We start from the raw sequence: 13232 nt of genomic DNA on the forward strand, positions 1-13232 counted from the left end.
AGAGACACCCAGACCCAGGGCTTGAATCCAGGGTCTCAGTGTCTCTGACACGGCCACTGTGAACCCCCTGAGAGAGAGACACCCAGACCTAGGGCTTGAACCCAGGGTGTCAGTGTCTCTGACACGGCCATTATGAACCCACTGAGAGAGAGAGACACCCAGACCCAGGGCTTGAACCCAGGGTGTCAGTGTCTCTGACACGTCCATTATTAACCCACTGTGAGACACCCAGACCCAGGGCTTGAACCCAGGGTGTCAGTGTCTCTGACACGGCCATTATGAACCCACTGAGAGAGACACCCAGACCCAGGGCTTGAACCCAGGGTCTCAGTGTCTCTGACACGGCCATTATGAACCCACTGAGAGAGAGAGACACCCAGACCCAGGGCTTGAACCCAGGGTCTCAGTGTCTCTGACACGGCCATTATGAACCCACTGAGAGAGAGAGACACCCAGGGCTTGAACCCAGGGTCCCAGTGTCTCTGACACGGCCATTATGAATCCACTGAGAGAGAGAGACACCCAGACCCAGGGCTTGAACCCAGGGTGCCAGGGTCTCAGTGTCTCTGATACGGCCATTATGAACCCACTGAGAGAGAGAGACACCCAGACCCAAGGCTTGAACCCAGGGTCTCAGTGTCTCTGACACGGCCATTATGAACTCACTGAGAGAGAGACACCCAGACCCAGGGCTTGAACCCAGGTTGTCAGTGTCTCTGACACGGCCATTTTGAACCCACTGAGAGAGAGACACCCAGACCCAGGGCTTGAACCCAGGGTGTCAGTGTCTCTGACACGGCCATTATGAACCCACTGAGAGAGAGAGAGACACCCAGACCCAGGGCTTGAACCCAGGGTGTCAGTGTCTCTGACACGGCCATTATGAACCCACTGACATGTATTTATTGGAGATGTTTACATCTCTCATCAATGAGCTCCCAAAGTGAAAACACCAAAAACTCCCTCACAACAACAACGCTTTTTATGGGTTTTGTTTTACTCATCCCAACACACACACGCCTGTCTCTGTGTGTGTGTCTGTCTGTATCGGTGTGTGTCTGTCTCTGCGTGTGTCTGTGTGTGTCTGTGTCTCTGCGTGTGTCTATGTGTCTGTCTGTGTCTGTTTCGGTGTGTGTCTGTATCGGTATGTGTCTGTGTCTCTGCGTGGGTCTGTGTGTCTATTGGTGTGTGCGTGTGTGTCTATGTGTCTCTGCGTGATTGTGTGTCTGTGTGTGTCTGTCTCGAGCGGAGCGCCGGGTGGCTAAAGCACAGCAAGTTAGCACAGTAGGGGGCACAGGTGGTGCACCAGCCAGTCATCTCAGTCAGTCGACCCGTGGTACCTGGGTCTGCCCCGTGACCTCCTGCCCGCGGGCGTTCGACACTTCACTTGGCCTCAAGGTGCACATGGCCTGGCACAAGGGTCATGGTGACGTCACCGCCACTTAGTGGCGAATGGCGGTTGTTGTTGTGTGTGACTGTGTGTGTGTGTCTGTATCGGTGTGTGTCTGTGTCTCTGCATGTATCTGTGTGTGTGTCTGTATCGGTGTGTGCGTGTGTGTCTATGTGCCTCTGCGTGTTTTTGTGTCTCTGCGTGCGTGTCTATGTGTGTCTGTCTCTACGTGTGTGTCTATGTGTCTCTGTGTGTGTCTGTGTGTCTGTCTCTGCGTGTGTGTCTATGTGGTTGCGTGTGTGTCTATGTCTCTACGTGTGTGTCTATGTGTCTCTGTGTGTGTCTATGTGTCTGCGTGTGTGTGTCTATGTGTCTGCGTGTGTGTTTATGTGTCTGCGGGTGTCTGCGTCTCTGCGTGTGTGTCTGCGTGTGTCTGTCTCTGCGTATGTGTGTCTGTCTCTGCGTGTGTATGTCTATGTGTCTCTGCGTGTGTGTCTGTCTCTGCGAGTGTGTGTCTATGTGTCTCTGTGTGTGTGTCTGTCTCTGCGTGTGTATGTCTGTGTCTCTGCATGTGTGTGTCTGTCTCTGCGCACGTGTGTGTCTGTGTCTGTGTGACTGCCAAGTTGTCCTTATTTTTGTTGCCTTCTGATACGCCCAGCAGAGAACCTCGCTGCACACACTCACCGTGCCGCACACAGACAAAGATCCCCCGTGTAGCCTTAACAGACTGTAGGGGCAAGTGCTGTTAACGAGCTCCTATAAGGCCGGCATGGTACACGAGGGGGTGGGTAGCCAGCACCACGCCCGGCGGCCTTTGTCTCCCTAGTGGCGATGTTTACATGCCGCACCAGGTATTCATTTGAGGCGGAGTCGACCTAGGGGAGGCCCTGGACCGGTTCAGAGAATCGTCACCGGTGTTGGATGTGAGTGGGAATCGAACTTGGGTCGCCAGGATCGTGGTGCAGCGTAGCGCTAACCGCTACCCTTCAGCTCTCCACACACGTCGTCGGTCACACACACAACCGCAGAGGAGGGCAAGAAGGATCCGAAGCGTGCGACACTCAGAACCACAAGTGGCAGAGGCTCGGCCGAGAGAGTGGAGAGAGAGAGTGGAGAGAGTGGAGAGAGAGAGAGTGGAGAGAGAGAGTGGAGAGAGACAGTGGAGAGAGAGAGTGGAGAGAGAGAGTGGAGAGAGAGTGGAGAAAGAGAGTGGGGAGAGAGAGAGTGGAGAGAGAGAGAGTGGAGAGAGAGAGAGTGGAGAGAGAGAGAGAGTGGAGAGAGAGAGTGGAGAGAGAGAGTGGAGAGAGACAGTGGAGAGAGAGAGTGGAGAGACTTTGACTTTGAAAATCCTTTATTCCCCAGAAGCAAATGCCCTGGGCGGTTACGGTGAACAATCGTGAGTCGCCAATAAACAAAACCAACACACAAATTCCGTGCGCGACATCGCGCTCGAGGCCGGCGACCCCGACCACAGTCGAGCCCCCGTCAACACAGGCGTACATATCACCCAGAGACCGTTCCACACACAAAAAAAAACACCGAAGCGGGAAAAAATCCGGGTCCAAAGTGCGAACCACGCACCGCCCACGAGACACGGGTGGTCCCTGCCACCAAACCAAAACAGGTCCGCGCGTCATCGCACGCACAGTCAAACGACGCAGCTGATCGCCAGCAACACAAAGTAAATATCCGCTTCGGGGTCTGCGCTCGTCTCCGCGCGCGCGCAGTAAACAGTCAGCAGCTTGACCCGTACACCGTTCACACGCCAGCGGCGCAGCCGGTAGCGCTCAATTCGAGGGAGGAGCATCCAAAGAGGCAGCACAAAACGATGAACAACCAACGAATCGGCAATGCATCGGCTTACCAAAACCTCTCTCGCGAGCAAACATTCAAATCTCGCAGGTCTGCCCTAGCTGCGATGTACCCGCCCGGCCCCGGCGTACCAGCGAGCCAAGCGGTATATCTCGTGAGAGGGGGGTGCCGATTCCCGCCTTGCGACGAGTAGCAGCTCGCTCCCCCATCACCCGTTTCATCAACCTGCGCTCACACTTGAGTGTAGCCTTACTCGTCCGGGTTCCGCATGTCCCGTGACTGGGGGGCATAAAGAGTCTCACCCTTCTTTGAAGAGCGTCTAGCTCCTCCTGCACACGGTCTATTAACGTTCTCAGTACGATGCGCTCCCACCGAGTGCAGCCGTACTTGTCCGGGTCCTGATTGATGATTGACGCGGTCGCCAGAAAGCCCGCCATGTCGGGGAAGGTGACTACGACTTCCGACTTGGGCTCCCGGGGAGTGGTTCGTATGAAGCCGAGGACGACGCTCGGGGCGTACTCCTCGACCTCGTCGCCGTTGTCCGTGTCGACGCTTTCACCATCTGTGCCGGCGATGGAGCCGTGGTCATTGAACGTCGACGTTGACGTCGACTCCAACCTCGACTCCGATAATAATAATCGGTCATCGAGGCCCGCGTGCCCGCCCACCTGGGGCCTGGTGGCCTCCCCTCCGCTCGACCCACCCGCGGCCGGGATCTCCTCCGGCTCGGGGCGGGTCCCCGTCGTCGCCGCGGCGCTCTCGAGCGCCGCGGCGACGTCGGTGAGGGGGGGGGGAGCGGTGGTTCGCGATCCCGGGGCGATCGGGGCCGCATCCGGCCCCGAGGGTCGCTCCGCTTCCGCGGCGCCGCCCGGCGGATAGACACCGCCGCCGTCGTCGCCCATCCCGTCCCGCGGCTCGGGCTCGCCGTCGCTCCCCGTCGCCGCGTCCGAGTGGCGCTCCGGCTCGCTGTCGCTGCCGGCGACCACCGTCCGCTTCGCGGGGGCGCCGTCGCGCCCTGCCGCTTCCGCTGCTGCCGGGTCGCTCCCGACCCTCCGCTTCCTCCGCTGGGGACGGTCGGAGAGACCTCGCTCGTCCTCCTCCTCCTCAAGCATCGGTTCCTCACAGTCAGCTGCTGGGGCGGGGAGCATTCCCTGCTGTCCCCACTGCTGCCGCTGTTGTTGTTGCTGTTGCGGCATTAGCCGCTGCTGTCGTTGTGGTTGTGGTTGTTGTTGTGGTTGTTGTTGCTGTTGCGCCTGCCGCTGCTCCGCCCGCCCTACAGCGGCCGGCACGGCAGACTCGCTCGCCCTGTTCGGGCAGTTCCTCCGGGCGTGGCCGTTAACTCCACACCCGTAGCATCTCATGCTAGCTGTGGACGCGTACACCGTGTACGCGCAGCCCTGTACCGTGTATTTAAAATTCACGTCCAGGTCCGCGTTGCCGTCCTTCAATATCATGAAAACCTGGCGCTGTAGCGTCAGCACGTGCGCCAGCCTGGGGTCCCTCGTCCGCAGGGGCAGCATCGCGATGGACGACACCGCCGTCCCGTAGCGTTGGAGGTCCCGCAGGATGTCGGCGCTGCTCAGAAAGGGCGGCGCTCCCGAGAGCGCCACCCTGACGGCGGGCGCGGCGAGCGGGGCGCACCGCAGGTGAAGCTCACCCACGGTGAGCCCCGTCTCCACCAGGCGCGCCGCCATCGCCTCCTCCGCCACGTACACCGTGACGCCGCCGCTCTGCCGCTGGGCCGCGACGACGCCGGCGTAGCCGACGCGCGCGGCCACCGCGGCGGCGACGGCGTCGACGGCGACCTCCGCCGGCGGATAGACGGCGAGCCCGTTCCTCCTCGTGAGAGCCTCCAGCGCGGTGCGCTGCGCCATGGTGGTGGTCGGCAGCAGCACACCTGCGCACGGGCTCGCTGTTGTTGTTTTTTTGTTGTTTTTTTTTTCGTTCTCCGTCCAGCTCACGAGCCGCTCGAAATAAACTTTTCGGGACGACTCGGTGAGCAAAATAAAATGAAATCAAAAGGAATAAACATTTACAAAACGTGGGGAAAGAGTGTTGTTTAATCTCCCCATTGTAACCTCTCTCAGGCCTGGCCTAAATTGATGGAAAAATCAGGCCTCCATTGTTCCAGGTGTGCAGCTCGGAGCTCCACCTGGATGCGACCTCCTCCGAGCACGCTCGAGAGAGAGAGAGAGAGTGAGAGAGAGAGAGTGAGAGAGAGAGTGAGAGAGAGAGTGAGAGAGTGTGAGAGAGTGAGAGAGTGAGAGAGAGAGAGTGAGAGAGAGAGTGAGAGAGAGAGAGTGAGAGAGAGAGAGTGAGAGAGAGAGTGAGAGAGAGAGAGTGAGAGAGAGAGAGTGAGAGAGAGAGAGAGTGAGAGAGAGTGAGAGAGTGAGAGAGAGAGAGTGAGAGAGAGAGAGTGAGAGAGAGAGTGAGAGAGAGAGAGTGAGAGAGAGAGTGAGAGAGAGAGAGTGAGAGAGAGAGTGAGAGAGAGAGAGAGAGTGGAGAGAGAGAGAGTGGAGAGAGAGAGTGGAGAGAGAGAGTGGAGAGAGAGTGGAGAAAGAGAGTGGGGAGAGAGAGAGTGGAGAGAGAGAGTGGAGAGAGAGAGAGTGGAGAGAGAGAGAGAGTGGAGAGAGAGAGTGGAGAGAGAGAGTGGAGAGAGAGTGGAGAGAGAGAGAGTGGAGAGAGAGAGTGGAGAGAGAGTGGAGAGAGAGTGGAGAGAGAGTGGAGAGTGTGAGAGTGGAGAGAGAGAGAGTGGAGAGAGACTTTTCAGGACTTTATTTCCACTGAAACATTAACAGAAACATTACCGGAAAAAACACCTAAACTGAAAATCAATAAAACATCAAACTCTTAACAGCTGTATGTGTACTCTTTGGTTCTATTCGGTAAAGTCACCACGTAGGTAAAAAATAAAACAACAAAAATCACGACGTTTTCGGCCACAACACAAGTAGCCTTCTTCAGGCGAAGGAACAGAACTGAAATACAAATGGCACCGGGATAGAGGCCGTGGAAACGAGGCGGTGCACGAACATCTCCGTGTGCAGCAAAGTTGTTCAAGGGTTTTTCAATTTGATAAACAATCAAATGTTCTGACATCAGAATGCGATGTGAACAAAATATATTTTTCTCCCGTGCATTTTCAAAAACGAAATGGCGTCGACATGTCAAAAAACCTGAATGAGTTTTTTTTTTCTTCAAGGATTCTGTTGTCGATTTACATTAAAGTGTAATGACAGGGTGACACCTGCTGACATCACAGGGTGACACCTGCTGACATCACAGGGTGCCACCTGCTGACAGGGTGACACCTGCTGACATCACAGGGTGACACCTGCTGACATCACAGGGTGACACCTGTTGACATGACAGGGTGACACCTGCTGACATGACAGGGTGACACCTGCTGACATCACAGGGTGACACCTGGTGACATCACAGGGTGACACCTGCTGACATGACAGGGTGACACCTGCTGACATGACAGGGTGACACCTGCTGACATGACAGGGTGACACCTGGTGACATCACAGGGTGACACCCGCTGACATGACAGGGTGACACCTGCTGACATGACAGGGTGACACCTGCTGACATCACAGGGTGACACCTGCTGACATCACAGGGTGACACCTGCTGACATGACAGGGTGACACCCGCTGGCCTGGCAAGGGCTTCACGGGTACAGCCACAGAGGTAAGAACCAATCAGGGAAGGAGGCGCATCTGGGGCAAAGGCAACAGGTGGGGCTAGCCGAGTTACTCCGGTCACCTGCTCCAAGGTTCCACGAGAGGGCATGGCTGGAGGCGGGGCCTAGCCATGCCTCTGGCCACGCCCTCTTGTGTAACCTGCTGGAAGGTTCCACGAGAGGGCGTGGCCGGAGGCGGGGCCTAGCCACGCCTTCGGCCGCGCCCTCTCGTGTAACCTGCTGGAAGGTCACGCCTAGGGGTATATATGGGGGAGCAGACCCGGAGCTCGGGGCTCGTGCGTGGGGTCCCGGGTCCTGGCGTGTCGCCGTTCGCCGACATCTCTCTCCGTCGCCGTCACGCCGCCAGCCGGAATCGCGGCCAAGAAGAGCCGGCACAGTGACGAGACGTTAACGTGGAAAGTCATTTCGTGAGACGTGCGTAGCGAGCGAGGTAGCGGCGCGTGGTCTGGTGAGAAGGAGCGAACGAGGACACGTGCGGAGCGATGAGTCAAATGAGAGAGGCGCGACGTGAAGTCAGGGGTGGTCCCCCCCCCCCCACGAGGGAAAAAGGAAAGGGGCGGATGGCTGAGTGGAGAGCGTGCGGTAACGTGAACGTGGAGAGTGAGTGGCCGGACAATTTGCTGTTTGAACGCCGCAATGGACGTGAGGTTCAGAGTGAACGCTAAGTGAGGGCTCGTGGGTAGAACATCGTCAGTGGTCTGACGAACGCCGCTGCAATGGACACATGCGCTACGGGTACATGTCGCTTTTGGGCAGGTACAGTACATGGCGACCACCTGCCGGGTCATGGGGAAGGAGCCGGGTTACGCCGAGAGGTCCTGGAAAAGGCGGCTGGGAGGCGGTGTCGCGGCAGAGGCTGGGCACATTCTCAGAGGATTCGCATCGCTGAGGATGTTGTAGGCGAGCTGACACGCCACCTCCCGTGCTCCCTCCTCGCTGGAGCTCAGAAATGCAGGGAAGATGCCGGCGCCTTCTCCCATCCCGGGAACCGAGACCTTATAGAGGAGGCCTACGGGTATCCCGGGCTCCGAGTAAGCGTGCAGCTCGAAGATTGGGTAGCTGATACCGGCGGTCCGGCACAGCATCCACAGCCGCACCTCCCACGACAGCATGGCCGCCTCCGGCAGCGCCTCGAGAGCAATGGGCATGGGCCGCAGGTGGAGAGGTACCCACCACAGCCGCGTCCGTGCCCCCCAGCCCTCAAACAGGCTGTGTGCGGCTTTGCCGGTGCCCGTGCACTCCGGCTCCGGCAGGTCTGGCACCGCCGCCTCCTTCTCCTCCTCGTGTTCCGTTGTCGCAGCCGCAGCCACCGTGTCCCACTCCGGGATGGCCCAGTCCACCTTGATGGTCCGGCCCCATAGCTGGAAGTTGATTCGGCGACAGACGCTCATCTTGACGTCCACCACGCCCTCCGTGGCACCGCTCATCGCCATCATCACCTCCGCTCGCTTCTTGTTCTTTGGCAGCCCCCCAATGAAGAGGCGGCGATTGTCCACGCTGATGCAGACTGCAATGCGGCGTCCGGGACGGATCGCTAATTTGTCGAGTTTCTTGACGGCATCCGTGGCTTGGGCGAGCGTCGCGTAGGTAGCGAACGCGTAGCCGCGGGTCTCTCCGCCGTGCCCCGTCACGAGGCGGAGCTGGTAGAGCTTCCCCACCGTCTCCAGCACGGGCACCAGCTCGTCCTCGTAGAGGTCGCGCGGGATCCTCCCCAGAAACACCTCGCAGCCACGGGCGGGAGGGGGCCCCTGCCAGTCGGGCGGCGGTCCGAACTTCCTCTGTCCGTTCTCCTGGACGACGCTGTACCCCGTGCGCAACATGCGGTCCAGCAAGACCTTCATACAGGCCATGCCGAGCACCGGTGGTTTGGCTGCTACGGTGGTGCTGGGGCGGCAGCTTGGGGCCCGGTGGAGCCCTTGACGCTTCGCGCGGTCGCCTCGTGCCGACAAAGCCACAGGGGGAATCAACTCCTGAAGAGCCAAATCCCCGGCAGGAACTCGCTCGGGCCCGAACCTACAGGGGATAGGAAGAGAGGGAGAGGGAGAGAGTGGAGACAGAGATGGATGGAGAGAGAGAGACGCGTTTAAGCAGAGCTACCTATATAAACTCATAATAAAGGTTTTTGGGTTAGATCGCGTTATTTATAAATGTGTCGTAACCCTTCACCACCCGACACGGCCAATCAGCAAAAAAAAGTGTCACGTTGACAAAAGACAAATAATTCACGTTAAAACCATCTTTTTGGTTTAGATATGTGGATGACACTTTGGTTGTCTGGCCACATGGTAAAGATACGCTTAATGATTTTCTAAATCATCTCAATGCACAAACCCCGGCCATCCAGTTCACCATGGAAATGGAGGTGAATAACACACTCCCATTCCTAGATATTTTGCTTGGACATGGCCTAAACGGTAAAATAACACACAGCGTTTACAGAAAGCAAACGCACACTGATGCCTATCTGAATGCAGATTCGCATCATCATCCAGCTCAGAAATCCTCTCTTATCAAGATGCTCATACATCGGGCTAAAACAGTGTCAGATGGTGAGAGTCTAGTGAGAGAGATCAAACACGTTAAAGACGCACTACGACAGAATGGCTACAATAATGCTCAAATTAACAGAGCACTGAATGCCAAATCACGGTCGCAAAGCAATACTGCTGAAAGCGATCAGATTGTTAAAACAATAAAAATTCCATATATCTCAGGAGTAACTGACAGATTAGCCCGTGTTTTGCAAAAGCAAAACATTACAGTAAGATTTGGTACAGTACACAAAATTCAAAAACTAGTATCTTGCACTAAAGACGCATTACCTAAATTATCAACAGAAGGTGTATATCGGATTAATTGTTTATGTGGCAGATGCTATATTGGACAGACGGGACGTAACATCAGTGTAAGACTAAAAAAACATCAGAGAGATATAAATTATCTCAAACACAACTGTCGGCAGTGGCAGAACATGCTTGTAAACAAGGACACTTAATTGATTTTGACAATGTTGCAGTGTTGTGTAAAACTAATTATTACTGGCAAAGACTAATTAGAGAATCCATTGAAATTGAGAGGAATAAGAATAACTTTAATCACTCTGACAGCTACAGGCTTAGTGCGGCCTGGAAGCGTATTATTAAATAATACACATTACATTTTGATTTAAAGCTTTCGTGACTGCAGTGATTCATGTTCTTGGCTCTTTCGGTGGAGTCACGTTGGGGGGGAAGCAATAAAATAATAGAATATCTATGTTTGTTGTTTTTTTGTTTCCCTTCAGCGTCACTTTGCCGAGGAAGCTAAGAACATGAATGCACATTACAATTCCTTATAGGGGAAACACAAACTAATTAACGGATTACTAACATAGCATATAATCACTAACACACATTACAACTAATTACTAATCTACCACTTATTACTAATCATTACCAATGACTGATTACTAATCGATTATATAATTACAATACCCCCCTCCGCCTCTAATCACTGCACCTGATATGAGTTAAGTGATGACGTCACCCTGCTGCTCTATATAAAACCGGGAGCAAGCGAGGGCTTTACCATTCTGGCGAATTGCCCGATGATGCTGGATGTATTTACCAGCGAAACGTCACAGTACTACTCAAACTGTAAATGTTGTGGATTCACTCTTCAACACACCGGTGGGCTAAAGTAGTGAATTATTTGTCTTTTGTCAACGTGACTTTTTTTGCTGATTGGCCGTGTCGGGTGGTGGAGGGTTACGACACATTTATAAATAACGCGATCTAACCCAAAAACCTTTATTATGAACTATTCATTCTAAATCATTGAGCAAATTCTAAACATTACGCTACAAATAATAGATCACGGAGTTTCGATGGCAACACAAGCAATCGTCATCAGGTGGGACAAGCACAGCTGCAATAAGAGGAATCTGCTGGAGTAGGCGCCTACTACTTCAGCAGTTTCTCTTGCTGTGGTTGTCCCACCTGATGACGATTGCTTGTGTTGTGATCTCAACGCCGTGACCTGTTATGTTTCTACCCACGAGGTGACTTTACCGAAAGAACTCAAGAGTGTGGAATCCTGCGGTCACGAAAGCTTCGAATCAAGATTACCTACAAACTACACAACTGAGATGACGCATCAATCATCGCCCCCTACTGACAGGCTCTTGTCCACATGCAGGACGGTGCAGGGCCACCACCTTGTGCCACACAGGGGCAGCTGCTACTTGGGGATGCTCTTCGAGTGTTTCAGACGAGGTACGACACAAAACTCCGAGTTGCCGAGGCGATAAAGCAAGCACCGTGTAAATGCAATAATAACATAGTGAATGCTTGGGGGCTTATTGTCTCTCGCTCCTGGTTAAAGATCTACCCAACAGACAGGTCCACAAAGACTGGCCGCTCTTACTCTGCAGGTTGAACCTAGGAGCTGAGTGTCCAACTTCACGTTCTTGTCATTAAAGGCCTGTGACAAAGGTGCATGTATTGGAGCGACATCATGTCAAGCTTACACATCTACCGGGTCTCCACTTGACTTTGTATTGTCTCGGAGGAAGTCCACCCACACCTCCACTTCCACAAACTGCTGGGAGTTGCCTCGCTCTGCCTCACAGTCAGAATTCTCCTCCTGCTTTACGTTGCCTCCATCGATGTGAAGGTCCCATTTTGGAGTTGAATCTTCATCTTCACATTTTACCTTCACTTCTTTGCTCTTCACCATCACTTCTTCAGATTTCACCATCACCTCTTCACATTTCACCTCGATACCTTTAAAAGTGTCCAAGCTGGGATTTTCTTCCGGTTCGTGTTTCATGAGGGGTGGGCACATTGCGGCACTTTGACTTTCACAAGCTGATTTCAGACTCCACTCCTTGTGGATCTTCTGATGCTTCTGTGTTCTCTGGTGTACTTGAAGATTTGATGAATGTGCAAATACCTTCCCGCACACACTGCACTTGAAGGGTTTCTCTCCCGTGTGTACTCTGGTGTGTTTTAAGAGCAGATGACTGTGAAAATGCCTTCCCACACACACTGCACATGAAGGGTTTCTCTCCCGTGTGTGTTCTCTGGTGTGATTTAAGACCAGATGACTGTGAAAATGCCTTCCCACACACACTGCACTTGAAGGGTTTCTCTCCCGTGTGTGTTCTCTGGTGTGTTTTAAGAGCAAATGAATCTGAAAATGCCTTCCCACATACACTGCACTTGAAGGGTTTCTCTCCCATGTGTGTTCTGTGGTGTTTTTTAAGAGTAGATGAATCTGAAAATGTCTTCCCACACACACTGCACCTGAAGGGTTTCTCTCCCGTGTGTGTTCTCTGGTGTTTTTTAAGAGCAGATGAATCAGAAAATGTCTTCCCACACACACTGCACAAGAAGGATTTCTCTCCCGTGTGTGTTCTCTGGTGTGTTTTAAGAGCAGATGACCGTGAAAATGCCTTCCCACACACACTGCACTTGAAGGGTTTCTCTCCCATGTGTGTTCTCTGGTGTGTTTTAAGAATAGATAAATCTGGAAATGCCTTCCCACACACACTGCACATGAAGGGTTTCTCTCCCGTGTGTGTTCTCTGGTGTGTTTTAAGAGCAAATGAATCTGAAAATGTCTTCACACACATACTGCACTTGAAGGGTTTCTCTCCCGTGTGTGTTCTCTGGTGTTTTTTAAGAGTCGATGAATCTGAAAATGCCTTGTCACACACAGTGCACTTGAAGGGTTTCTCTCCTGTGCGAGTTCTCTGGTGCCGTGTCAAATTTCCAGTCCGATCCGTGCTGTATGCATGCTGGTCGCATTGTTGACTTGTCCTACCGAGCTGCGCTGAGTGCATTTGCTCCATCAGACCAATTCTGCGGAGGAAGCGTCAGAGGAAGCGTCAGCTGCAGACAGAAAAAAATAATATCCACACCATTTACACGTCAGTATCGAGGCACAGAGGAATGCATATAGTCACATGTGACTTACACGTCTATACTTATTCATATATTCAGGATGTAGTAAAAACGTTTCCCAAATTCATCACAGGGCTGTTATGGCACACAATGAGAGGGCAAATGGTTATAAACATGCCTGGAAGCCCTCGTATCTTCAAAATGAATGTTCACCCAAAACTCCGAGCACACAATTTCAGCTGTCTGGCTACAAAATGAATATTTATGAGAGCTAAATTCAGCTGACATAGCAGAGGGTGTTGAAAACAATACTATTTCTGTAGTGCAGAAATTCATAAATTAACGTTCAATCGCAACTTAGAGGTGTGAATCCAGGCTCAGATGTCCTTAAATGCTGGGATGAACAGTTCCGACTTCAGCTGCATGTGTGTGCTGT

At 53.5% G+C, this 13232-nt stretch overlaps 1 protein-coding gene across 1 annotated transcript; it reads right to left on the reverse strand.

The window, feature by feature from the left end:
• Positions 1-6838: 6838 nt before the first annotated feature.
• LOC142908846 (uncharacterized) lies at positions 6839-11746 on the reverse strand. Its single transcript, XM_076059488.1, has 2 exons — positions 11316-11746; positions 6839-8924 (listed from the first exon to the last, which is right to left on the reverse strand). Exon 2 carries the CDS (start codon positions 8759-8761, stop codon positions 7715-7717), a length of 1047 nt encoding a protein of 348 aa, XP_075915603.1. The 5' UTR covers positions 8762-8924; positions 11316-11746; the 3' UTR covers positions 6839-7714.
• Between the last annotated feature and the right edge of the window lie 1486 nt (positions 11747-13232).

Source organism: Petromyzon marinus, unplaced genomic scaffold, assembly GCF_048934315.1.
Source record: "Petromyzon marinus isolate PM22_M1 ecotype Great Lakes invasive population unplaced genomic scaffold, UKy_Petmar_22M1.pri1.0 PM_G_Scaffold_104, whole genome shotgun sequence".
In the NCBI taxonomy this organism is placed as follows: Eukaryota; Metazoa; Chordata; class Hyperoartia; order Petromyzontiformes; family Petromyzontidae; genus Petromyzon; species Petromyzon marinus.

Coding starts and splice junctions, on each gene's coding strand:
- LOC142908846 (XM_076059488.1), bottom strand. CDS start 8,761: ATGGCCTGTATGAAGGTCTTGCTGGACCGCATGTTGCGCACGGGGTAC.